General features: G+C 37.0%; 2 protein-coding genes across 4 annotated transcripts; both read right to left on the bottom strand.

Moving 5' to 3' along the window:
* Window positions 1-983: 983 nt before the first annotated feature.
* Window positions 984-26,544, bottom strand: LOC125261634 (G2/M phase-specific E3 ubiquitin-protein ligase). Its single transcript, XM_048180189.1, has 6 exons — window positions 26,417-26,544; window positions 26,020-26,330; window positions 25,731-25,909; window positions 25,464-25,636; window positions 25,143-25,357; window positions 984-2,475 (listed from the first exon to the last, which is right to left on the bottom strand). The coding sequence occupies exons 2-6, from the start codon at window positions 26,315-26,317 to the stop codon at window positions 2,222-2,224; spliced, it is 1,119 nt and encodes a 372-aa protein (XP_048036146.1). The 5' UTR covers window positions 26,318-26,330; window positions 26,417-26,544; the 3' UTR covers window positions 984-2,221.
* On the bottom strand, window positions 9,889-14,021 carry LOC125261633 (ERV-BabFcenv provirus ancestral Env polyprotein-like). Of its 3 annotated transcripts, XM_048180187.1 has the most exons (3): window positions 13,867-14,021; window positions 13,607-13,723; window positions 9,889-12,173 (listed from the first exon to the last, which is right to left on the bottom strand). In XM_048180187.1, the coding sequence occupies exon 3, from the start codon at window positions 11,859-11,861 to the stop codon at window positions 10,380-10,382; it is 1,482 nt and encodes a 493-aa protein (XP_048036144.1). In that variant the 5' UTR covers window positions 11,862-12,173; window positions 13,607-13,723; window positions 13,867-14,021; the 3' UTR covers window positions 9,889-10,379. The 3 variants fall into 2 exon arrangements, with proteins under 3 accessions (XP_048036144.1, XP_048036142.1, XP_048036145.1); XM_048180185.1 differs by having other exon boundaries at window positions 13,607-14,021.
* Window positions 26,545-26,547: the final 3 nt, after the last annotated feature.

Consider the following 26,547-nt stretch of genomic DNA (forward strand, 5'->3'; position numbering starts at 1 on the left):
TATCACTACGCTGCACTGTGAGATGCGATGAATAAGATCAGAATGAACATCATCCCTGCACCCCAATGTCCATACTATCCATCCTAAATAGTATGTGAGATTAAAATAAGTGTGTCCCAAAGCATAGTAGCCTATGTTGAAAAGAGTATGCCAAAAGTCCCTGGATGGTCTATTCCGGTAGATTTTCGAAGTGTGGAAGTGGTTTTGTAGGCAAAACCCGGAAGCGAGTTAGCATTTTAGGACTTAGGGTTCCATCGCCCTAAAGTCTATGGGTTTTTTGAATGGGTTTTTACTAAATCGCCTGAAATAAGGTGTGTGGTTAACAAAGCCTCTAAATATTTTCACGTTTTGATCTATGACATAAAACACACCAGTTTTTACCCGCTTGTGATTTTTTAAACCTTTACTGTGTCTTCAAAACGTCGGTTGCTAACAAAGTGCTAAAAGGGACTACTTTAGACGTCATCATGACAAACAGGACATTTGGACAGCATTTCTCATGAAAATGTGGATAAGTATTCATACACAGTGCAGATCATAATCAGCGAGCATGTTTTTAAATAAAGTTGTTTTTTAAATAGTTTGAGCAAGCTTGGTCGTGACGTTGATCCGCGACCATGGTGTGCTGTAGTCCGTTTATAGCCTGTTAGCTTTTTATATCTGACAACTTTATTTAGGCTTCAAAATGTATAAATGTTGTTTTAACTTGTAAAGATTATCATGATAGACAAAACGTGTAAGTGTCATAACCCTTTGTTAAACACAAAGCTTATTTTCTGCCAATTTCCAAAAGTCTATGGGGAAAATTAATAGGATTTCGATCGAGGGAACCCATGCGCCGCTAACTTCCGTTTTGGCCTACAAAAACACGTCATCCGTATTGCCCACAACCCATTGCGCGTTGGACGAGGATTCAGTTCAGAACTACAAACACGAGTAAAAAGTGTTCAAACAAACTACAAAACATGGCGGATATGCGCGATCGACGCTGAGAGGTTTGATAGAAAATATTTTTATTTAATGTTATATGTGTTATTTTTCATCTGCAAATACCAATGTGGACGTTTATAAAGGTTGGCCATTTTCATCTGCAAATACCAATGTGGACGTTGGCCATTAACTTTTAAATGCATCATTATGCATTGATATAAGGAGTACTCCACATGAAAGACCCGCGACTGCAGATCAACGTGCTGCATTTCACTTTGATACGGTAGGAAATTAACTAAATGAAATGTGGAGGATGTAAGATGATTGACAGGCCAGTTTACGGTGACAGGATACGACAAAGACGCGATTGAATGACGTGATAGTATGTCCCAAAGCTTGTCTACTCTTTTGCTACACACTCAAAAAAAAAAAAAAAAAAAAACTCTTTTGCTACACACTCAAAAGTAAGCACTTTTTTGTTCAGAGTACATACTTTTAGGGCGTAGTATAAGTAGGCGAATTGGGACGCAGCACATATGTTAGTCACTATTCTGTGCCATGTTTTTAATCATTTGTATGTAATTCACACATTTATGCCAAAAATCCTAATGTCCAAAGTAGTTCCGCTGTCATTGCATCATGAGTATTATGTACTTTTATTTATTATTTATAATGATCTTTTCTTAGAATAATATTGTTCCTTTGTTAAAGGAATTATATTTAAATATATTAAATTTATTTATTTTTTTATTATTATTACTGTTGTAATTTATGTATGTTTATTTTGGCGGAAAGTGTTATGGGGAAGAGGGGGAAAAAAAAAAATCCTATATGTGGGGATGTACCCTCAAAAGGTTAAAAATGACCAAATTTCTATTCTCTACTCCCCACCAGTGGGGCGCGCCCCACACTTTGAGAAATGCTGCTCTAATGTGAACAAAGATTTCAGACAAATGCAATCAAATACTGAGTCAGGTTTTATTGTTTCGTTGATGCATTGAAACATTTAGATGGATAACTGTTTTACTTGCTGTGTGTTCTTTCAGTTTAGAGGCATTATAACTGATGTTGATAAACTGAGTAAATGAGGCAAAATGTGCATCTATAACTAAATTTAAATCAAACATTAAAGGTAAAAAACTACAACAACAGTAAACAAAGTTACAGTAAAACTTGTGTTTTAGATGTCATAAGGGTGAATAAGAGAATTATTTCATTAACTTGCAAAACTGAAACTAACAAGAAACATGAAGTATTTCCTCACCCTTACATGAACACGGTACATTAGGTATTACATGGTGCCGAAAGTTGGCGACTGCAAAATACCTTCGGTCATGTAGGTTCTAAAATGTTCGTAAGTACTGTGAATTGGAAGTCTGAGAACAATAAGGCATGTGTTGGCCTCTGGAAATATTCTGGTTTCTTGACCAAATGTATGAAGAAATTCAATTTTTGGCTGATGTGGGAATCCTAGTGGAGGCACAGATGAGGCTCCAGAAGCAAACTCCAGCACCATTTCCAGTGTCAATGGATTGCAGTCACCTTCTATAATCACACAGATTAGAGAATGTTAGGGATGCCATTAGTAAAGACATTCAACAGCAAACTAAAATGGAAAATGTCAAATAATACCTAATAATAAAGATAAGACTAATTTTAATGTTGGCTTCATAAAGCCTGTCCAGAAATCTTGATGCTTTAAGGTTTTAAGGCCATGTAGTCTTCAAACAGACAGAAAGAAGTAGGTTAAAATGCAATATCAGATACAGACCTGCCAACATGTACGCATTTTGACCTCAATGTACACGCTGGTACAATTTGTCACTCTAAACTATGCAAAAACCTGGCTCTGTGCATGCGTAGTACTCAAATTAAGCAAAAGAAAAAGAGTTTGACCAATTATAGTGCTGAGTTCATTTCCCCAAATAGCAAGAGGGGATGACTGACAAATTCTTAAGGCCTATCATTTATTGATAGGACTCCAAATTGACAGCAACACAAAATCCCATCCGCTCTATCTCCCTCCTTATGCTGTATGTCCTACGCCTTCCCTATTCAACTTACGGAACGAACGCGGCTCCAGTTTAATTTTTTTCTGTTAGTAGAATAGTGAAGGCGTAGGACATACCACGTAGGCTTTTTGAGGAATACGGAAAGCGGAAGCACGTGCAAGGTGATCATTTGTTTATAAAGCATATACAGTTGTATTTTTTTTTTTCCGAAAATGACCAATTGTTTCTCTAGATAAGACCCTTATTCCTCGTCTGGTATCGTTTAAAGCCCTTTGAAGCTGCACTGAAACTGTAATTTTGACCTTCAACTGTCTGGAGACCATTGAAGTCCACTATAAGGAGAATAATCCTGGAATGTTTTCATCAAAAACCTTAATTTCTTTTCGACTGAAGAAAGAAAGACATGAACATCTTGGATGACATGGGGGCAAGTAAATTATCAGGAAAATTGTATTTCAAAAGTGGACTAATCCTTTTCTCTGGCTGCTGTAACTGTGTTTCTGAAGCACGTTTGTTATAGAAAAAAGAGAAGAAAAACTCATCAGATTCAGTCATCATGTCACCATTGTTTAGGTTGATACGCTGAATCTTGATGTCTGTGTGTGTCTACTTAATCCTGTCTTAATCAATGCTGAAATAAGCTCGTAGACTATACCTTAAAAAACAAGTGTTTAACCATATATAATAATAATAATAATAATAATAATAATAGTAATAATGTATATGAAATAAAAAATTTGCCCTATTAGGCCTATTTTGCCACTTCTGTGTCAGTTTGTTGGTATGTCAATATTTCAGAAAATAGAAATTATGCTCATTTTCATTTTTTTGTGGTCTGAAGAGATATCGCGAGATTACACGAGACTTTAAGATTGCAAACACAAGTTCTATAGCGTTGTAATTGTAATGACAAATAATGATTAATTATTTATGAATAAAGGTAAAAATTATATATATATCAGAGTTGATATATTAGTCAACATGCCATGTATGCCAAAAAAAGCAACTTAGAATTTTAAGAAGCAGAAGCTTTTTTTTTAGTTTATTATTACTAAAGATGTATTGTTGGAGTGTATGAAATACAGTGATGTGTTAGCTTATACGTCCTCAACAAGTAACGCATAACTGAATAAATGTATTTTGATTTCTTACAGCTCTACAGTGTGTCTCTGCAGCCTGGGAATAAGTTTTCTGTAAGTATTAGCCATTTTAATACAATGTTTTAGAGGGTTAGTTCATCCAAAAATGAAAAGCATATTTATTGACTGGTATGATATTGCTAACAGGTTCCTGGTCAGAATCAACCCTGAAGATGGAAATGCCAGACAGACGAAGTGCCAGACAGGGAGTCAGCAAGGGGACCAAAAGGGTGGTGCAGAGGAAGGTGATGGCCATCAACCCACAAAACTTGATGATGCCTGCACCCACACACACTTTTTTTTTTTTGTCACTCACTTGTCATTCTTTTACCCAACCCAATCCTCAAGTTCTCTTTTCTTGTATATTTTTGTTTCATTTACATTTGTGCACACTTAAAAGGTTAGTTCACCCAAAAATGAAAATTCTGTCATTTATTACTCACCCTCATTTCGTTCCACACCCATAAGACCTTCGTTAATCTTCAGAACACAAATCAAAAAAAAGATATTTTTGTTGAAATCCGATGGCTCAGTGAGGCCTCCATAGGGAGCAATGACACTTCCTCTCTCAGGGTCCATTAATGTGCTAAAAACATATTTAAATCAGTTAATGTGAGTACAGTGGTTCAATATTAATATTATAAAGCAACCAGAATATTTTTGGTGCGCCAAAAAACCAAAATAACAACTTATATAATGATAGCCAATTTTAAAAACACTGCTTCAGGAAGATTCGGAGTGTATTGAATCAGTGGTTCGGAGCGCCAAAGTCACGTGATTTCAACAGTTTGGTGGTTTGACACGTGATCCGAATCATAATTCGACACAAAAGATTCATAACGCTCTGAAGCTTCCTGAAGCAGTGTTTTGAAATCGGCCATCACTATATATGTTGTTATTTTGTTTTTATTGGCGCACCAAAAATATTCTCATGGCTTTATAATATTAATATTGAACCACTGTACTCACATTAACTGATTTAAATATGTTTTTAGTACATTAATGGATCTTGAGAGAGGAAATGTCATTACTCCCTATGGAGGCCTCACTGAGCCATCAGATTTCAACAAAAATATCTCAAATTGTGTTCTGAAGATGAACGAAGGACTTACGGGTGTGGAACGGCATGAGGGAGAGTAATTCATGACAGAATTTTCATTTTTGGGTGAACTATCCCTTTAAAATTCTGTCATCATTTACTCACCTTTAAGTTATTCCAAACCTGTATAAGTTTCTTTCTTCTGCTAAACACAAAATAAGATATTTTTAAGAATATTGGTAACCAGACAACTGACAGCACCCATTGACTCTCATAGTATTTTTTTCCCCCACTATGGAAGTCAATGGTTTCCATCAACTGTCTGGTTACCAACATTCTTCACAATCTTCTTTTGTGTTTAGCAGAAGGAAGAAATTCATATAGGTTTGGAACAACTTGAGGGAGAGTAAATGATGACAGAATTTTCATTTTTGGGTAAACTGTCCCTTTAACAGCCGTTAATACCTGTAAATTGCTGATTCACTGAACATGCAATGGTTTTTAATAAAATGGTTTTAATAGTTCGATTGAATAAAACATATTTTTGACAAGAACATTGTTTGGATTGTCTTTTGATTTGCAGGTATTCTGTCATCATTAATATTACTTCCTATAAGTTTATATACCATAATAACTACATATTATATAATTATAATATTAATATTACTAGTTAATTTGAAAATTGCAGTAATATTTAGCAGTGATATATCAATATTGATATTACAGTACAATACTCTATTATTAATTACAGCAGAAGCAAACTAAAAGTAGAAAATGCAGTAAAAATACAGTACAGTACTGTTTTGTAGAATTACAGTACTGTTCTTGTGTACTGTAAATTGAATTAAAGTACAATTAGTACAATTACTGTAAATCAAAATACAGTAACTTGCTGGCAACCCTGCTGCCAGTACTGCACTGTAAAAATAGAAAGAAAGAAAATCGTTAACAGACATGGGTTGAAGCTCTTAATTTTGAGCTCTTAAAGTGCACCAGATTGATGCATTTAACCTTAAAATGTATAAAATTTTCTTCTTGGGGGGCATGCCCCCAGACCCCCCTAGAGGAGGTACACCAAACATAGTTTTACAAATTCCAGTGGGAAATAATGTACATTTTATCACCTTTACTCAACAATATTACAACAAAGCTCCTTTCAAGTCAGTAAAGCTGTTAACAGAAAATTAAAATGTCATTGGGAAAAATATTTGGGCTAAGCCCCGAATGTTCACAACGTCTGGCTCCGCCCAAATGCAAATGTGATGCTGACGCATCCAACGAGTGAAATGCCCGTGCTCAGGCCCTACAGTGAGTGAAATACCCACGCTCACGCGCTCAGCCCAGCTGTCAAATCATCATAGGTAAGTCACAATGGCAATGCCCTGGAATTAGTTTTTCCGATGATAATGTCACCAACCAACTGTCAAGTATTAGGCCTACATTTAAGTGAAACCAGCGAAAATTGCAGGATAGTACAATTTTCAACGTCACATCAAGAATCTGCAGCGCTTCAGTGAACGGAGAAAACTATAGGCCTACCTACATAATATAAAAGGGAATATTTAGGCCTATATAGGATAAAAAATTATGTCTACAGATTAACAAAACGAAAGCGGTTATTTGAGGCGCAGTCCAAAGATCTAGAAAAGGAAACAGACATTCTGCTTGATTTTACCTGTATGACTATAAATTACGGAGACGGTCTTATAGAAATAAATCCAGTTGTCGCGCCGGTGCCAGGCCCTTTCACACAGGATGCGGTATGCGCTTCAGATACAAATCGATTTGCGCTACGCTACGCCAGAGCAAAGTAGGCGGAGTTTTCCAAACTTGTATCGGGAGTTCTTAACATAGTTATCTGATTGTTGTTCCATGCATTCGGTCAGCAGCAAAGTATATGTCCCGTGCTAAGAAGTGAGCGATAGCAATAGCCCTGCTTGTAAGAAGAAGAAAGAGCAGCTCTTGACAGTGTTTGTCATGTCTTCAATGCACAGCTTTTCTCCCAATGTCTCTACAACCAGCAAACTTGTATTGTATAGCTCTGGAAATTCCAACACAGTAAATAGCTGTTTATCCATTTTGCTTTCCGATTGTGTCGATGCCCTGTTTATATTGGCCGCGCAAGTAATCGTCACAGAGCGCAGCGGCAAAAGTTGAACTACTTTGAACTCTGGTCAACGCATCAACAAACCGTCCACACATGCCGCAAGCCATTTAAATGAATGGTTTTCATAGCGCAGAGCATACCGCGTCCTGTGTGAAAGGGCCTTCAAAACGTATGTTAAGGGCGGAGCCACTTTTACTAAAATGGCTATAACTCCAGAATGAAATGACATATTTGCACCAAACTTGGTAAACATATGTACGGGCTCAATTTTTGGTCACAATATAAAAAATCGTGTTGATTGGACACTAGGTGGTGCTATAACTTGAACAAAACCTAAAAACGGCTGTAACTATGCAACCATAAGTCCGATTGACTTGAAATTTGGCATGCAGTGTCTTGGTCCAAGGGGACATGATTGTCTATGGCGTATCTCAAAAAACATGACCGCCATCGGCCAATGAAGTTTGAGCACCTATTAGACAAGGTTAACGGAGGCCGATCGGAACGAAACTCGATGGGCATGTTCGACTCATGGACCTAGAGTTCTGTAAGAATTTTGAAAGAAATCGGCCACAAGTTGGCGCTAACGAGTTTTACGCCTCGGTAATCGTGGTATTTCATAAAACCACATAATATGCATATCATTTGATAGATCTCCTCATGATGAACAACTTTGCCTCAACAACCAATGCTGTCAATCAAATCGGTCATTAATTATTTGCAAATATGTGAAAAACCTACTTTTGCAAACTAGTCCTAGGTTTTTTGTCCGATCGGAACGAAACCAGTGTAGGACAATTCTATGGAGTCTCTAGATCAATAATTATCAAAATAAAGTTGAACTTTGTCCTTTGGGTTGCTATAACTGGGTCATTTAGAAAATGGGTGTGGCTAAATATACCCAAAAGCCTATAAAACCTAAACGAAAACTCAGAACTTCACGAAAATAGGTGAGCACATGCAGAATATGACTCTAAAGAAGCATGCTAATTTTCGTGTAAATCGGACAATAGGTGGCGCTATAATTGTGAAAAAACTTTTAAAAACATGTTTTTAATGGTTTTAGATGAAAATATATATAACTTTGGATGTGTCTGACTTATTTTCACAGGAGTAATGTCATTAGACTCCTGAATCCTTGCCGAATCCAACAATACAAATATGGTAGGTTTCACCTTATGGTTTGTGCTACGTTGTGATTTAGCGCTTAAAAAACTTTTGCGAATATCTTTGAAACCGTTAGTCCGATTGAGACGAAACCAGCGTAGGAAACACGGAACCTAAGTTGGTTTACTAAATGAAGATGCCCAACTGTCAAAATTTTGATAGGAAGTGGCAAAAAAATCCAATCTAAGTCTTTCATGGGTCATTTTTTATGCTCTCTTATATATGTGTCTATAACTTCAAAACGAAATGAGATATTTTCACCAAATTTGGCACACATATGTATGGGCACACTCTGAGGACACTCAAAAAAAGTGGTGGAGATATCGGGCGACAGATGGCGCTATAACTGTCAAAAAACCTTTACAGTTTTTCTCAGTCGCTTTGGTGCATTTCTCACATCACTATTTACATTTGCACAACAGTTAATGCAGTTCTCAAAACAATTAGTACAAACTGCAAAACCTAGTTGATAACCTGCAAAAGCGTGTCACTTGCTCAAAATGGATAGGTCATTCCTCAAAAGCAAGTATTCGTGTCAATGAAAGTGTCAGTGTCATCAAGATGAAAAGTCCTGACACCATTGTTTATGAACAAGATAGTCAAATGGCTTTGTCATGTTTTCATTATGACAGTTTACTCTGTCAATGTTTTCCAATGCAAAAAAGTCAGATCTTGGTGACACTACCTGAAAATGCTCAAGACAGCACTATATACTATTTGCACAGCCATTTGAAAAATACAGTAAAGTTACACATTACTGTATTTAGTGAGGTAACTGAGTACAAGACACTGAATATGTATGTTTCACATTTTTGCATATGCTCTTTGCAATTCTAATTTGTTCATTGTGCAAAAGAAAAAATACACCCTTATTTGCAACAAACAAACTCCCTTTGGGTAGAGCTGTGCACAACTGTAAACAATATTGCAGTACATATGGCAAATCTTTACTGTAGCACTACTGTACACTACAATACACTAAATGTGTGATGCAGTAAAGCTGTACGTCTAAATGTAAAATGTAAGTTCTTGTCCCACTGCAAGCTTCATGTATGACACAATGACAGTAGTGTAGTGCAGATTGTTTAGTGCTGAATTACTGTCCATTTATACACACCTGTTCTCCTGACGAAATGTTTGAATAATTGAATTTACAGTGGTTCTCCCAACATTTGGCTGCACCCTTCGACCAGCCTCAGCCATTGTGAGGCCGTGATTGACAACATGATCCACAATTGTAGCCCTGATTTCATCAGGGATCTGCCTATTGGCCTCTTCTTCCTCTTTTGTCCCCTTCCCCTTCCTCCCCGCACCCTCACCCCTCTTCCATGAGGCTGACCTTCCATTTCTGTGTCGCAGTATTGTAGAAATGGTACACACTATGTCCTGCTTGGTTCGTATATGCTTGTAAAGTGGGGTGTTAGGTTTTTGCTCCTAATTCGTGCCTCATCCCAGACCTCTTATTTGGCAATTGAATGAGCAATCACTCAGCGCTGAGGGAGAATATAGTCTCATTTTATTGATAAGAAAAGAGAGAATATATAGAAAGAGTACAAGGGGTGTAGTATAGTTTCAGCCAATGAGAAAGAGAATACATCATATAGATCATGTTATAGGAATGTGATACATATAGAAAAACAAGTCTAAATATGGTCATCTATTGGTCAGGTACCCATGAGGTCCCTTAGCATCCCAAGGACCTTCTCCTAAGCAGGGACCATTCCCTGTTTCACATTTACTCCTAGTAGAGCCTTATATGGAAATGGTTCTGGTACATAGAAAACCATATGTTTAAAACATAGTATACAACTTTGACAGAGGAAAAAAAAAAGGAGCCTCAGTCCACATACTTTCAATGCTGAGACCAACATAAAATCTATCAATTGCCCCTTTTGGCAATAAAATTGCCACACCCAAGTCTCAGCATTACTTTCAAAATCATAACATTCCTCAGCAAACATTTCCTTCATTTTCCTTCAAAATTATTAACATTTAACAGGTCTATTCATCAAAGCATATTGAGAGGATACAAAGTTGTTCATGGCACGATTAATCAAAGCTCTAATAAATGGAATGATACAACAGATAATAAATGCCATAATTAATAGGATCACACCTATAGGAATTAAAGCAGATACAAGCATTTGTTGCCATCCTGTGAGCCATGCTAAGAACCCACTTTGATTATCAGTAACTTCTCGTTCTTGTAATTCTTGAGCAATTCTAGTCATATTTTTTAAACCCTCTGAAATTAAATGACCATCTGCATCATTTTCAGGGATATAAGTACAACAAGAAGTACCAACAATAACACAAACTCCTCCTCCTGCCACGGTTAATTGATCTAAAACTAGCCTGTTTTGCAGGGCAGTTAAACAGAGCCCTCGGAGTTCCTGTTGAACACCAGCCAATGTGTCTCTTGTAGTATTGATAAATGAAATTAGCTCATATCTTGTAACCTCAACTTCAATTTGAAGACTAGAGACACCTATTCCTGGAAACACTGCTTCAAAGAATCTTTCAGTACCAGTCCAGAGTCGATGTTGCTTTGGTACTGGATTATCTCTACTCAAACTACTAGTTGAACCGCGACTAGAGAGGGAGCGTTTCTTTTTCTGTTTTTGTTTTGTCATAACGTGAGGTTTGTGTGGTCTAATAACCATGGAATATTCTTCCAAAGTTACTAGAGCACATCTTCCACTCCAATCTTCTGGAAGAGTAGTGTAGACTCTATGTCCACACAGCCAAAACCAATCTTTTACAGCTCTAGTTCCCCGTGAAGCAGGAGCATATCTGTAGCAATTTTGACCTGGCACAAGTGCACAATATTTAGAACACACATCTTGAATAAAAGGATTAGCCCATCCATAAGCAATCATAGTAGATATAGGATGTGGTGTTCCTTTAGAACACTCAGTCATATTAGCTTTTGGATAATGCAAAATACACCTCATACAACAAGACATATTTTCTATCTCACAATGATGGTATGTTCGATTACATTTACTTTTAGGAATTACCCCCAGTCTCACTGTTCCAGTTTCTCTTTCCATACATAACAGTGAGTCTGGAATAGAGCCAATGGTTGTCACTTTAGCATGTACTTGCGTTGCAAGCATCATTATTCTACTTTTTCCACAACTCCATATTGCACTTCTATTTGGAGCCATCATTCCAGTAATGCTAACAAAAATAGGGCATTCTAATTCTTCTTCTGTCCTTAGTGATTTAACCTCTACATGTGGTCCAGAAGCACTATGTGGCATTTTGGTGCAAACATAACAGTCACCTGTTTTTCCTTCAGATTTGGCAGTGTAGTTGGCTAATCTCCACCACATGTTAGCTGCGAAGGCATGTGGTTCTTCTTCATAATGTACCCAAGTTTCATTACCAGTGCTAACAGCAGCTTGTATGTGAATAAACACATTTGTCAGCACAACCAGGTAAAATGTCAATTTAGCAATCATGGCTAGAGAGCTTCAATGATAATTATTGCTGGTTTCTTCTTCTCCTCGTTGAACGTCTTGGTTCACCTTCCTTCGGATCTTTCCTTGGCTCACTGGCTTCCTTCTCCTCATTGACCAGAACGTTCCCCTGGGATGGAGCTGCTTTCAGTCGACTGGCATGGATCCACTGCGGCTGGAAGTCAGTCAGCACTCCTGTTCTCGTCACAGCAATCACCGTGGCGGGCCCCAGATATTTTGGCTCACCCAGTTTTGTGGGCTTCAGACACTTTATCAGCACCTGTTGTCCTGGAACGAAAGGATGAGTGGGTTTTTCTGCAGGAAGAGGGAGAGAGAGAGACACATCACCATTGATGCTATTCAAAGTTTTAATTAGGGAATCCACATAATCCGTGATGATCACCTCCGTGTCACCTGTGGAAAAATTGCCAGCGCGACCTCTGACCCATGGGGTCGGGAAAGGTCTACCCATAAGGATTTCAAACGGAGACATCTTTGTTGTTGCTGATGGTGACATTCTAATTTCTGTCAATACGGCAGGCAGCAGATCAACCCAATTTCTGCCTGTATCAAGACACGCTTTATTAAGACGATCTTTGATAACCCTATTCATGTTCTCAACTTGTCCACTAGATGGAGCATGAAATGGGATATGTAATCTCCAGGTAATATTAAGCTCCTTGGCTAACAACTGCGTGACTTTGGAAGTGAACGGTGTTCCATTATCACTATCGATAACCATTGGTATACCAAAACGCGGTATAATGTCCTTAGCCAGAACTTTAACTACCGTCTGTGCATTTTCTTTTCCACACGGAAAAGCTTCAGGCCATTTAGAAAATCTGTCAACAATCACAAGCAAATATTTATTATTTCCGCAAGGAGGCATATGCGTAAAATCAATTTGCAAGTGTTGGAATGGTAGCTCAGGATGTGGTAAAGCGTCATGTTTAGTTGCCTTGTGCTTGTTAGTTTGAGCACACACCAGACAAGCATCCAATATCAACAGAGTATTTCTTTGAATATTTGCTATGCAATAAGATCGATTCAACATTTGTATCACTTTCTTTTTTGACACATGTGATACACCATGATAATGTCTACATAGCATAACAATCGCAGATGCAGGTAATGCAAGTCTACCCTGTTTGTCTCTCAAGAGTCCAACTTGATCTGGTTTTACTTCATTGTCTGACCAGTAAGTCAAATCAGCTTGCGTAGGGTTAGCTTGTAATATTTTAATGTCCAAATCATTAGTCAATAATGAATTCATCATAGGCACATCTGTGCCCCTTTCGCTTACATGTGGACTTAACATTACTTCTTTAGCAGCCCATTTCGCTACTTCATCTACAAATCTGTTTCCTTTGGCTTCATCTGTTTCTCCTGACGTATGTCCTGCTACTTTAATAACAGCGAGTTTTGATGGTTGTTGTGCTGCATTAATGAGCTCCGCTACAATGCTATGGTGAGCAATTGGCTTTCCATCTGAGGTTTTAAAATTTCTTTCTTCCCACAATTTAGCAAAATCATGTACTATGCTATACGCATATTTAGAGTCAGTGTATATATTAACACACTGATCTTTTGCCAATTGACAAGCTCTCGTTAAAGCAATTAATTCTGCAACTTGCGCTGACTTATATGGCAAAGAGTATGCCTCAATTACACGATCAGGTAATTCAACAATAGCATACCCACACAAGTATACATTATCATTTGGCTTGAAACAGGATCCATCAATATACCAATTCTTCCCCTCCTCCAGGACAGATGCAGAAACATCTGGCCTGCAGGCAGTCGAAATCTGGATTCTGTCCAGGCACTCGTGGTCATCACTCTCAAATTCACCTTGCGTCAGCAACCTGTGCAAATGTACAGTAGGGCCATGAATAACAGAAGTTGGCTTCAAAATCAAATTAGCAGTAGCTAATAATATAGCCTCATAGCCAGAGCGGCGTTGAGCAGTCATATGTTGAGTAGAAATATTACTCATAATGACTCCTACCTGATGAGAGGTATGCACTATCAATTTATGTGATAACACAATTTTTTCAGCATCTTGCACTATGATCGCCGTGGCAGCCACTGCACGCAAACAAGCAGGAAGTCCCCTGGCTACTGAATCAAGAGTTTTAGACAAATAAGCTATGGGACGAAAAGTACCCCATGTTCCTGGGCCAGGATTGCGGCGGCTGTACCCCCACTTTCATGCACGTATAAGTGAAAGTCTTGAGAGTAATTTGGGAGGCCGAGTGCAGGAGGTTTCATGAGGGAGGATTTCAAATGTCTGAATGCTTGATCCATCTCAGCTGTCCATGTAATGTCCTCTGTGTCCCCAGAGTAGCAGTTCGTAGGATTTTATCATACATGGAACAGTTGGGCACCCATATTCGGCAATAATTAACTAGTCCCAGGAAGCTTTGCATCTGCTTCCGTGTCGATGGGTGCTTGAAAGTAGCAATAGCTTTCACTCTGTCAGCAGATAATTGCACTTTGCCCTGTGACAGTTCATGTCCAAGGTACTCGACCCTCCTCTGTACCCACTGTAGTTTCTCTCTTGATGCTTTGAAACCAGCCTCTGCCAAAATATTGCAGACAATTTTAGAGGCAGCAGCACACATGTCCTCAGTTGCACCAGTGATGAGGATGTCATCTGCATATTGAAGCAGACAGGTGTTTGGAGGAAGTTTGGCATTTTTCAGCGTTGCGTGCACTACAGCAGAGAAAACAGCCGGAGAATCCCTGAACCCTTGTGGGAGTCTTGTCCACGTTAATTGTGAATTTTCCAAGGTAAAAGCAAACAATGGCTGTGTTTGGCGATCAACAGGAATGCTGAAGAAAGCACTGGAAATATCCAGAACTGTAAAAAATGAATGTTCAGAAGGAATAGAATTAATTATAGTTTGCACATCAGGTACAATAGGAGACAATGGTGTTACTAACTCATTAACTTTTCTCAAATCTTGAGTTAAACGCCAAGAACCATTTGCTTTCTTAATTGGATTAATTGGTGTATTATAAGGTGAATGAGTGTGCACCAGGATGCCTTGAGCCAGTAATTTATCAATAACAGGAAGAATACCCTCCACCTTTTCTTTTGAGAGGGGGTACTGTTTCTGATACACAGGCTTGTCTGTTATTAGTTTAGCAACATAGGGCTGGACATCAATGAATCCTGCGTCATCCTTATGGGCTGCCCACAACTTGGGGTTGACGCCCTCAATTTCCTGTTTGAGCTCAGTTGCAGAATCATCCTCAAGGAGAGCATTTCCTGTATCAACAGTGAGAGAAAAGGCTGCAGGAAAAATAAGTTGTAGAGAGTCAGCATTAAAATTAAGTTGAATACCTAATTTATGTAAGAGGCTTGCCACAATAAAAACAGCGTCTCACATTTCCAAATTGTTGTGGACGAGGATTCACAGCAGCATTCACTTGAAGCATTGCAGGAGTTTTGCCCCTGGAGACATCAAAAGCTCCAGCAGAGGAAAGCTCACGCAAGCGTCGTCCTAATTCATCAACAGAAATGGTAGTAATATTTGGAGTAGTTATACGAATTAACTGCGCAGTGTCTTTGTTCATATTATTTAGGAACGTATTTAAGAACAATGGACAATTTTGTTCAATAGGAATCGCAGATTCCTCAACCCATGCATGTTTAAATCTGTTAAAGAATGCAACAGGGCTTTCACCAGTTCTCTGTTTGGTATTGGCTGCATGCGAGATGTCTTGTTTAGCAGAAGACACTTTTAACAAAAAAGCAGTCAATTGCTTGAAAAAATCTTTAAGTTTACCTGAGCTGGCCCAAATCCAATCACCTGTTTCGTCCTCATCTTCCTCCGAATCAGTAATTAGAAGCACTCGTGAAGGTTTAGACAAATCAAGGGGCTTCGAATCTCCAGCTTTCTGAGATACAACACGACGAACAGGCGGTGTATCGTAGATGGGGTTTAAATAATAAACTTCTTCAATCATTTCCTCCTCTGTGATTTCCGCAGGCAGTGTTTTAGTCAAAATAAAACGATAATCTCATCCCGTCAATTGACTGTAGGCAGTTAACCGTTGCAGCACTGCCACAAATTGATGTGGTGACCTAGCCGGATCAGGAAGATCTTTGCAAATAGCCACTGCCTCCGTAACACTCAGAGGAGTAATTTTGTAACCATCTGGAAGCTGTACAAACGGAAAAACTTCAGTTGTGGACGGCAACTGCGGATACAGTCGATTGGTCAAGGGCTTTGGAATTTCAGCAGAAACAACACATTCATATGGGGGAAGAGACGCATCAGGTTTCAACTGAGACTGAGAGAGAGAGCTGTCTTGTTTTTTCAACTCTGGACCCTTATCCCAATAAGTTTTCATCTTCATCCAAACTTTATACGCATCTTTCATATAATCAATTGGCCATCCTGGGTCACCCCAAGAACCAAAGATCATATCTTTTGCAGCACGCATATCTTCATCTTTAAAAGAACCATCGCGGGGAAACGGATCTAATTGTATTTTCCCTTCTGACCATCCCGCGAGATTAGAGAGATAGGGTTCTGTGAAAAACGCTTTATTATTGCGATTCATGAAATCCCTCGGGGTTTCCCCCATCAACGGTCGACTAATCGTTTCACCCATTTAAAACAGCCAACAAAGATCTCTCCTTTGCTTAAAGAAAAGCCTTACAATTTCAGACAAAATACAAATTAAAGTCTGCAGCTTTATATTAACTTTTTAGTATTTTTAGCAAAAAGAAAAATTTTAAATTCAGTATTATTCATTCAACTGCCAACAAGGACCTGAGGATATCATCATGAAATGGACTAAGAGAGAGAGAAAAATTTTCAACTCAAACTCATCTATTCCCTTCCCACGTATATAATCCGTGAGGATAACACCAAAAAATGAAAGGGTGATCAATCCTCTTTCACTCTTCCCGCATTTATCTAAATACGAGGATATCCACTTTTAACAAATATGAAAAAAGTGCGGCACAAAAATACAAGGATCAATTTCTCAACAGACAGTAAGATGCACTTAAGCATTTTATTTCTTACCTGTCTGGAGAAATCCCGGACGAGCCCCCAAATTGTTAGGTTTTTGCTCCTAATTCGTGCCTCATCCCAGACCTCTTATTTGGCAATTGAATGAGCAATCACTCAGCGCTGAGGGAGAATATAGTCTCATTTTATTGATAAGAAAAGAGAGAATATATAGAAAGAGTACAAGGGGTGTAGTATAGTTTCAGCCAATGAGAAAGAGAATACATCATATAGATCATGTTATAGGAATGTGATACATATAGAAAAACAAGTCTAAATATGGTCATCTATTGGTCAGGTACCCATGAGGTCCCTTAGCATCCCAAGGACCTTCTCCTAAGCAGGGACCATTCCCTGTTTCACATTTACTCCTAGTAGAGCCTTATATGGAAATGGTTCTGGTACATAGAAAACCATATGTTTAAAACATAGTATACAACTTTGACAGAGGAAAAAAAAAAGGAGCCTCAGTCCACATACTTTCAATGCTGAGACCAACATAAAATCTATCATGGGGGTTTATGGGATTCACCTCTGACAGTGATTGTAGAGAAGTGGCTTATCATTGGTTGCAACTAATTCACACACCCCTTCTCATCAGTGAAAGTTGAGATTCACCTGAGAGAAACTGTTCAATTTAGGAGACATTTTCAGGAAAAAAAAGATTAAAAAAAAAATGTGTAAAATTAGCTTGACAGATTTTGACAACTAGTTCAACATTTTTGTATGTAATGACTCAAGCAATGAAATGAGGACTATTAGTTTTATATGGAATGACTATTCAGCATTCACAAGTATAGTTAATTTTGACTGACATGACATAAGCAAATGATAATGTTATAAAACAGCAGAGAGTTGTATGAAAGCGATTGATGCATGTCCAAAAGCATTTGCAATTTGTTCGAAGGAATGAGAAACTGCTACTATGATGTGCACAAATGACTAAATGTTGTGGAGGTTGAACTAACTGTTGTGCAAATGTAAATAGTGATGTGAGAAATGCACCAAAGCGACTGAGAAAAACTGTAAATGTGTGATCCAGTAAAGCTGTACGTCTAAATGTAAAATGTACAGTGACAAGTTCTTGTCCCACTGCAAGCTTCATGTATGACACAATGACAGTAGTGTAGTGCAGATTGTTTAGTGCTGAATTACTGTCCATTTATACACACCTGTTCTCCCAACGAAATGTTTGAATAATTGAATTTACAGTGGTTCTCCCAACATTTGGCTGCACCCTTCGACCAGCCTCAGCCATTGTGAGGCCGTGATTGACAACATGATCCACAATTGTAGCCCTGATTTCATCAGGGATCTGCCTATTGGCCTCTTCTTCCTCTTCCCCTGTTTTGTCCCCTTCCCCTTCTTCCCTGCACCCTTACCCCTCTTCCATGAGGCTGACCTTCCATTTCTGTGTCACAGTATTGTAGAAATGGTACACACTATGTCCTGCATGGTTCGTATATGCTTGTAAAGTGGGGGTTTATGGGATTCACCTCTGACAGTGATTGTAGAGAAGTGGCTTATCATTGGTTGCAACTAATGCTTCACACACCCCTTCTCATCAGTGAAAGTTGAGATTCACTTGAGAAAAACTGTTCAATTTAGGAGACATTTTCAGGAAAAAAAGATTTAAAAAAAATGTGTAAAATTTGCTTGACAGATTTTGACAACTAGTTCAACATTTTTGTATGTAATGACTCAAGCAATGAAATGAGGACTATTAGTTTTATATGGAATGACTATTCAGCATTCACAAGTATAGTTAATTTTGACTGACATGACATAAGCAAATGATAATGTTATAAAACAGCAGAGAGTTGTATGAAAGCAATTGATGCATGTCCAAAAGCATTTGCAATTTGTTCGAAGGAATGAGAAACTGCTACTATGATGTGCACAAATGACTAAATGTTGTGGAGGTTGAACTAACTGTTGTGCAAATGTAAATAGTGATGTGAGAAATGCACCAAAGCGACTGAGAAAAACTGTAAAAACCATGTTTTTCCTTACTGAATTGCCTGTATTGGCTGTAAATGGTCTTTTTCGTCTATGATCTAAATGTTTACATGCTTACTGAATAAGATGTAATAACTTTTTATGTGCTTAAAGGCCTTAAAGTGCTTGAACCCTGGTAAATGTTGCTTGCAGCTTTAATTATCATTATTTCTGAATGTAATAATAAAATGCTACATAGGCTATAGGTCTATGCGGCTTAACTTTTTTCCTCTAAGTAATAGCGTCGGTATTTTTAACCATGCAGCAAATATTAAAATATCTTGAAAAAATACTTTAATTTATAAACCATTCACTGTAAAAAATGTACTGTTGAATTTACAGGAATTTACTGGCAAAAAAGTTGCCAATAAAATTCTGTAAAATAGTTGTTCATTGCTGTAAAATGGATTCAGTATAATACTGTTATTCCATTTACAGTATATTGTTGTTTGTGGAATACAGTATTTTTTTTTTTTTTTTTTTTACAGGATTACAAAATTGAACTTGTAGTAAAATTATACTTTCAACTAACACAAGTTACATAACTTTTATGATGTTCTGTGTTGGCAATCTAGATGTGATACTGGATTCATCCTAAATTGCCTTACCCAATAACATTGTAAATTGATCATGACTCCATTGGTAGCAATGGTTCTACAATCAACGTAAGCTTACAATGCTTCTGGGAAATACAACCCTCTTAGCACTACCATAGTGATTACTTTTTATTAAAACAATTAGAAAGTTTGTTAGCAGGTCCTCAACCCAAGCACAAGTACAACACTTCACCACAATGGTAACCCCCAAAATATTAATTAACAGAAACTTTTAAATACCAACATAATAGAACAGTAAACATTAAAAAGTCTTTCCATTTTTTGTCATCTTCCTAAAAACTGCTTAAAATAACACTTTATTTCAACATTTACACTCCTAGTTCAGCCCCTTTGCAAAGCATGATGGGAAGTGAAATCCTGTTTGATTGAGTTTTGAGTTTTTGGTTGGGTTTGCTTGATTTAATTTGAAAAAAAAAAAAAAAAAAAATTAAGTCAAAAAGTAATTGTTTCAACTTAATTTAACATGAAGCAATTGAATTTGAACAGAAACCTAATATAGTGGTGTTGAAAATAAGTTGTTTAAATAAAGTGAACAGCATCAAAAAAACTTTTTTTTTTTCAGTGTACAGTATTTTTTTTTGTAATTGCACTGAATTACAGTATTTACCTGGCAACTAAAGTTGCCAATAAAATCCTATAAAATAGTTGTTCATTGCTGTAAAAAGGATTACAGTATAATACTGTTAATCAATTTACAGTATATTGTTGTTTGTGGAATACAGTATTTTTTTTACAGGATTATAAAATTGAACTTGTAGTATACATTACAGTATTTTTTTTGTAATTGCACTGAATTACAGTATTTACCTGACAACTAAAGTTGCCAATAAAATCTTGTAAATGCTCCAAAAGGCAAGATGTTGCTGTAATCGTTATACTTTAAAAATACTGTAAATAATTATTTTAACAGTAAACTGTACTCTATTATTTACCATTATATTGACGTAAATGCATTAAAATAAACATTTAAAAAATAATCAAACCAAGCTGTTGTAAGAAAAATATTTATTGAAATTAACAGCAAATTACTGCAAGACTTTCATTGGTAACATCAACAAAAATGGCATTATGATAACAAAACAAGTATGGTACCAAGACTCCTTTTAGTCTCACATTTCTGCCTTTTTTTCTGTTATACATGTTGTCAAACACAAATGACAGCATTCTATCTAAAACATATAAACTGTTTTAAACTAAAGTATTTTTTAACCCCTTTTTTGAATTTTTTTTGCAGTGAACAAGGACAACATAAGACAACATAAACAACATACAATAAATGCCCAGTGTTAAATTAACATCCAAAGTGTACATATGAGTCCATCTTGCTGGGTGTTAAAAAGTAACCCTGAAGCAGTGTTAAAATTAATGAGATAATTGATTGATGATTGAGTGATGATTGACAATTAGTGGTGACACCTGATGTTAATAAGCAGAATCATTGAAGAAACAACAAGAGAAAAAGAGAGAGACACAACAACTACAACTGACTTCCAGCCATTAAACATTATTACACTTATTATTAACCAGTTTGATTTGTTTTCTGTCATACATCAACAAAAGTTCTTATTGAGAATTAACAGATGTTTAGATGATAATGTTTTAATGAAAGTTTAGTTTGAAGTCACCATGATGGTGAAAAGAATCATATAGATGTTATATTATTTCTTTATAGTAAATCCGTTACCACTTGAAATCCAGAAGAGCTTTTATAATCTGAAGATAAAAAAAAACACACACACACAGAGACATCAAGAATCAGCATATGACCCTCAATAATGGTGACAATCAAACAAAGTGCTTCATGTTGCAGTGCATGATGGGAGACACCAATCAAAATGCATCCATGGCTCCCATCATGCATTGCTACATTAATAAATTATGCAGCTGAATTGTCCTGTAATTTTCGTAGATGGTTCATGTTTGCTTTTATTTTTCTGTTGTTTTGTTGTGACAGTAGCTTGTTTTGTGATGTTCAGAGTTGATCTGTTTGTCAGTATTTTGTATTTATTTATCGTCACCGTTCTTGAGAATCAGATGCTGATTCTTGATGTCTGTGTGTGTTTAAACACTGAAGCTTCAGTTCATAATGTATTATTCTTTAAAAAAAAAAGTCATCCTGCTGTTGGATCTCAAGCTGTAAAATCACAGGACTACAATCATTAATACTAAAGCTACACATCAAGCACACAGTCAGAGATTTAGACTCTAATAGACATCAGGCTGTCACATGATGACAATATCATAACCAAATTATATTGCAACTGGATCACATTTTCTCTCACCATTAAAAAATGTGCTTAACAAACACAAAGTTGGAGCAATCAGAGAAAAAATTAATAAGAAAAGGCAAAGAGTCAAGAGCCCAACTAAAGCAAACGCTGACCTCTTTCATGGTGACTTGAAATGAATCATTCCATAAAACATTAATTAACACCTTTTTTCTCTCTTTCCTTCAATGATTCTGCTTATTAACATCAGGTGTCACCACTAATTGACAATCATCACTGAATCATCAATCAGTTATCTCATTAACTTTAACACTGTTTCAGTGTTACTTGTTATCACCTGGTAAGACTCATACTGTATGTACACTTTGGGGCGAGATGTTCAAAAAAGTTTAATCTAGATCAGAATGATCTGGATTTGGAAATCCCATGTTTTGCCATCCAGGATCAGGTAATCAATCTTACTTTTGTGCTGGTTTTTCAAAGAAAAATTGGATTGGATCACTGTGATCCAGATACACACTTTTCCAGATAACCAAATCTGTATTACCAGTGCTCTACGGAGCCCCTAAAGGGACATGCTGATAGAAAGAATATGGGTTTTGAATTAAATATAATATTTTTGTTGTATATTTACAGCTGTTTGAGAATTGTTTTATGTCACCAAAATCTTTACAGTAGGTTACCGAAAGGCTAAATATGTAGGATAATGTCTACTTCAAATCTATTACTTTAAAAGTTATACTAATCAAGAGCAAAATAAAAAAAAATATGTGTATGTATATTACATGATATAAATGTTGTATTTTTTTTTTTTTTTTTTACCAGTTTTAAAGTTTTATCACATTTTTGTTCCTGATTTTATGGCAACTTTTGCTATAACAAATGCGCTTCTGAACACAGTTACACCAGACAGAAAAATTAAAGTAAAGAAGGGTCAAGAGCCCAAATAAAGCAAGCGATTAACTCCATAACAGTGACTTCAAACTTTATTTTCAATAAAACAGTGCTAAGGTTTTCTGGAGGCTAAGTGAGGGCTGTCTGTGCAGGGCCAGTGCTAAGGGGCCAACGCTTTTCCAATGAGAAAATTCTCAGGGACCCTGCGCTGACAGCCGTAAGTGGGCCCATAAAAAGGCCAGTGAAGGCTTGTTTGCAGCAGTGTTAATTTCGTTGACAAATAATTTATATCATAATTTTCGTCAACATTTTTTCATGGAAGAAAACGAGACGATGACTAAAAAATGCGTTTTGAATGACTAAAACTATGACTAAAATCTACTCTAATTTTAGTCACCGAATAAAACCGAAACAAACATTATAGAGAGGGATGATGTGATAAGATATCCAATCAGGACTGCTGTCCTGTGTGAAAGATGCACACATTTGAAGTATTATGTGCTGATCTAAAATGTTTTAGAAGGTTGTAAGAATGCACATTTTATCTCCCTCATCTGAACTAAAATAAGCAGACTAGAGACATTTCAGAATAAGTGTCGGTGTATTTTGGGATGGTTTACAATTATTTTTTCCTGGTCACTATTGTTATTTTGTTTACACAAAAAAAACTGTATTCAATTTTATTTCTATTTAATTCATAGTAAACTACTGTATCTTCTATCACAGGAAGGAAAGACTAAGAACATTATTTTACACATTATTCAATATATTTTACAAGTATAAGGGTTATTATAGTTAACTAAAACTACAACCCTAAAAAAAACTTCATTACTTGAAATAAATGCTAACAAATAAAAACTAGATGTATAAAAATGTAAATTTATTTTATTTCATCTAGTTTCCGAGCTGTAGCTTAACCTGATGTACTAAAATAACTAAAACGGGGAAAAAAAAACTATATAGACATTTAAAAGCAAAAACTAAAAGACATAAACACAAAAAAAATTACTAAAACGTTTAACTATAATTACAATGAAAGCAGAAAAACTAAAAATCAAATCTAATCAAAATTTAAAACAAAAACTTTAATAGTACCTCAATGATAAGTGTGTTTTGTTAGCGATCTGTGTATTGTTAGAGGAATGTTTAATGCATTACAATTTAACTTAAAGGTCCCGTTCTTCGTGATCCCATGTTTCAAACTTTAGTTAGTGTGTAATGTTGTTGTTAGAGTATAAATAAAATCTGTAAAATTTTAAAGCTCAAAGTTCAATGCCAAGCAAGATATTTTATTTAACAGAAGTCGCCTACATCGAACGGCCAGTTTGGACTACATCCCTCTACTTCCTTCTTTAATGACGTCACTAAAACAGTTTTTTGACTAACCTCCGCCCACAGGAATACACAAGAGTTGCGTTTGTAGAGTGTGTTTGTCGCCATGTCGTCAAAACACTGTTATTTTCATCCCGCAGTCCAATCACCGGGTCTGATTCCGGCTCAAATTGATAGGGTAAATGTGACGAGCAGGGCGGGCGAGAGCCGTGAGGGAACGGCGCGAGGCCGGTGACGCGAGTGATAATGAGCGTCACCTGCGAGGCGTGCCGGCCTCGAGTCTCTCACGGAGGAGCTCCGGAGGCATAAAAGGAGGAGCAACATCAGTGAAGGACGAGAGAGGACCAGGCCTGGACTTTACGTTATGTTTTATTATGTTTGTGTGGCCGGCAGACGTCCGCGATGACGTCTGCCGGCATTACTTTCGTTTTGTTCTTTGTTTATTTTACATTAAAGTTACGTTGAATGTTCGCCGGTTCCCGCCTCCTTCTTCCCACATTTACAAACTTCGTTACAGTAAAATTAAAGACATGTTTACAATAACACTGAGCGCGTGCATCTCCACGTTATGGTAAGAGGCGTGACCTTTCCGGGCAAGGTTCGCTAAGCTGCTGTCGAATCACAACACAGGAACCGCTGGCACAATCAGAACTCGTTACGTATTTCTGAAGGAGGGACTTCATAGAACAAGGAAGTCATCAGCCCGTTTTTATGACAGTGGAAACAGATAAGTAAATTATGTGAAAAATACTGTGTTTTTTTACACGCGAAACATGAACACATGTTATATTGCACACTATAAACACAATCAAAGCTTCAAAAAAACACGAAAAACGGGACCTTTAATTCGATTTTAGTTGACTAAGTATACTGTAGATTTAGTCAACTAAAGTCTTATGATATTTAGTCGACTAAAACTAAAACAATTTCAGATGACTAAAACATAACTAAAACTAAATGGCATTTTAGTCAAACGACTATGACAAAAACTAAATCAAAATTTGCTGTCAAAATTAACACTAATTTGCAGGGATTATTTTATTTTACCTTTTACTGATCAGTTTTACCAAATACTGAGTTGTGTTTTACATGTTTATATCTATATTTATATTTACAGAAGCACACATCTATGTTCGTTTAATAAAGACAATGATTTGGTTGAAAGACTCAAGTTTTTTCACCTACCTTCAACATCAATTAGCCAATCTCTCCGAAAACAGATGGTTTTGTTTTCCAGCCGCCTTTTGTTGCTGCCCACTGGAGAGAAGTCCACTTCGAAAAGCGTTGAAAGATCTTTTGCCTCGAGTGGTGTCACGCCATTGATGAAGAGGTCCTCGAAGATCCCAGGATTTTTCTTCAGCTCATCAAGCAGACCAAAGGTTTTGAAACCCTCTTCAAATCTGTCACGGGACATTTAGTCATATTGACATTTTAGTCACAACCAAACTTTCCATTTCCATTTTTTCTTTGTAAGGCACTAACATGGCTCCTATGATGGATACTTACTGTCTGAGTGCCAAATTTGTCCGCCCATTTACGAAGTACTCTGCAGCAGATTGGACTAGACAATCCCTTTCTTCAAGGGATGAAATGAACCTCAGTGCTCCCAACATGTTGAGGCAGTCACAAGCATTTGAGATTGCAGAATTAGCTTTCTCAACAGAGTCTGCTTCTTTAATCTACAAGTAAATCATTAGAAAAAGTTATGCCACGAAATCACAAATCCCTGCATAGATGAAACTGTTTATGGACAAGTCTAAAGTTTACAATCACCTTTAAGAGTTTATCTCTGAAGCAGCTGTCTGCGATTTCCTGAAAGGAGACAGGAGGTGTAGATTTGCTACAGAGTTGCATAAATAGACGGTCGGAAAAAAAATGAGGACCAACTCCACCATGTATTATGCTCACTGCAATCATTTTTGCAATGTTCATATACAAGCCATTTTCAAGTGCTGAAAAACAGACAAAAACAAAACACACACACAAATAAATAAATCAGTTTGTGTGGTGATATATTTATCATATATATTTAATTTACACAAAAAGAAAAGATAATCCTCACCATGAGTATCAAGAGCCAGTAGTCTATTATCTTCTGGCCCTTCAAATATTTTTGACATCTGGATTTCCCTCATCAGCAAGCGTAGGAATTCTCTGGTTGGTCCCCCTTCATCTACAGCTCCTTCTCCAACTCCATCAGAGTCGACAAAAATCACATCCAGCCTTGCTTCTGGATTAAAGCGCCTTCGTTTGAAAGCTTGTAGGCTTCCTTGTAATATGTTGTCTCGACTTACATTAATTTGATTGCATGTGGGACAACATGAGAGATCAATTCTGCTATGAAGCTTCTTCAAAATCATCTGCAGATCAACTCTAAAACACAAAAGGGTAAAATTTAGCTTTAATGTGTCTTAAAAAGTTTAGGGTTTGAAATTCCTTTAAAATATAACATAACATACTGATCTGAAATAGTTTCACAACTGTCAGTTGTTACAGAGGATGGTTGAGTGGGAAGAGAGTGTTCAGGTGCCCAGTGATATGTGTGAGAAGGAGAATGAGGAGGACGAGGTGACCAATGTGCAGCTGAAGG

This window comes from Megalobrama amblycephala, unplaced genomic scaffold (genome assembly GCF_018812025.1).
Source record: "Megalobrama amblycephala isolate DHTTF-2021 unplaced genomic scaffold, ASM1881202v1 scaffold448, whole genome shotgun sequence".
Lineage (NCBI taxonomy): Eukaryota > Metazoa > Chordata > Actinopteri > Cypriniformes > Xenocyprididae > Megalobrama > Megalobrama amblycephala.

Excerpts from the sequence above, each read along its gene's own strand:
- LOC125261633 (XM_048180187.1), bottom strand. The coding sequence starts at position 11,861 with ATGATTGCTAAATTGACATTTTACCTGGTTGTGCTGACAAATGTGTTT.
- LOC125261634 (XM_048180189.1), bottom strand. The coding sequence starts at position 26,317 with ATGATTTTGAAGAAGCTTCATAGCAGAATTGATCTCTCATGTTGTCCC. Across the intron at positions 25,358-25,463 it reads ACAAATTTGGCACTCAGACA|ATTTGAAGAGGGTTTCAAAA; the intron begins GTAAGTATCCAT and ends GTCCCGTGACAG. Across the intron at positions 2,476-25,142 it reads TTGGCTAATTGATGTTGAAG|AAGGTGACTGCAATCCATTG; the intron begins GTAGGTGAAAAA and ends GTGTGATTATAG.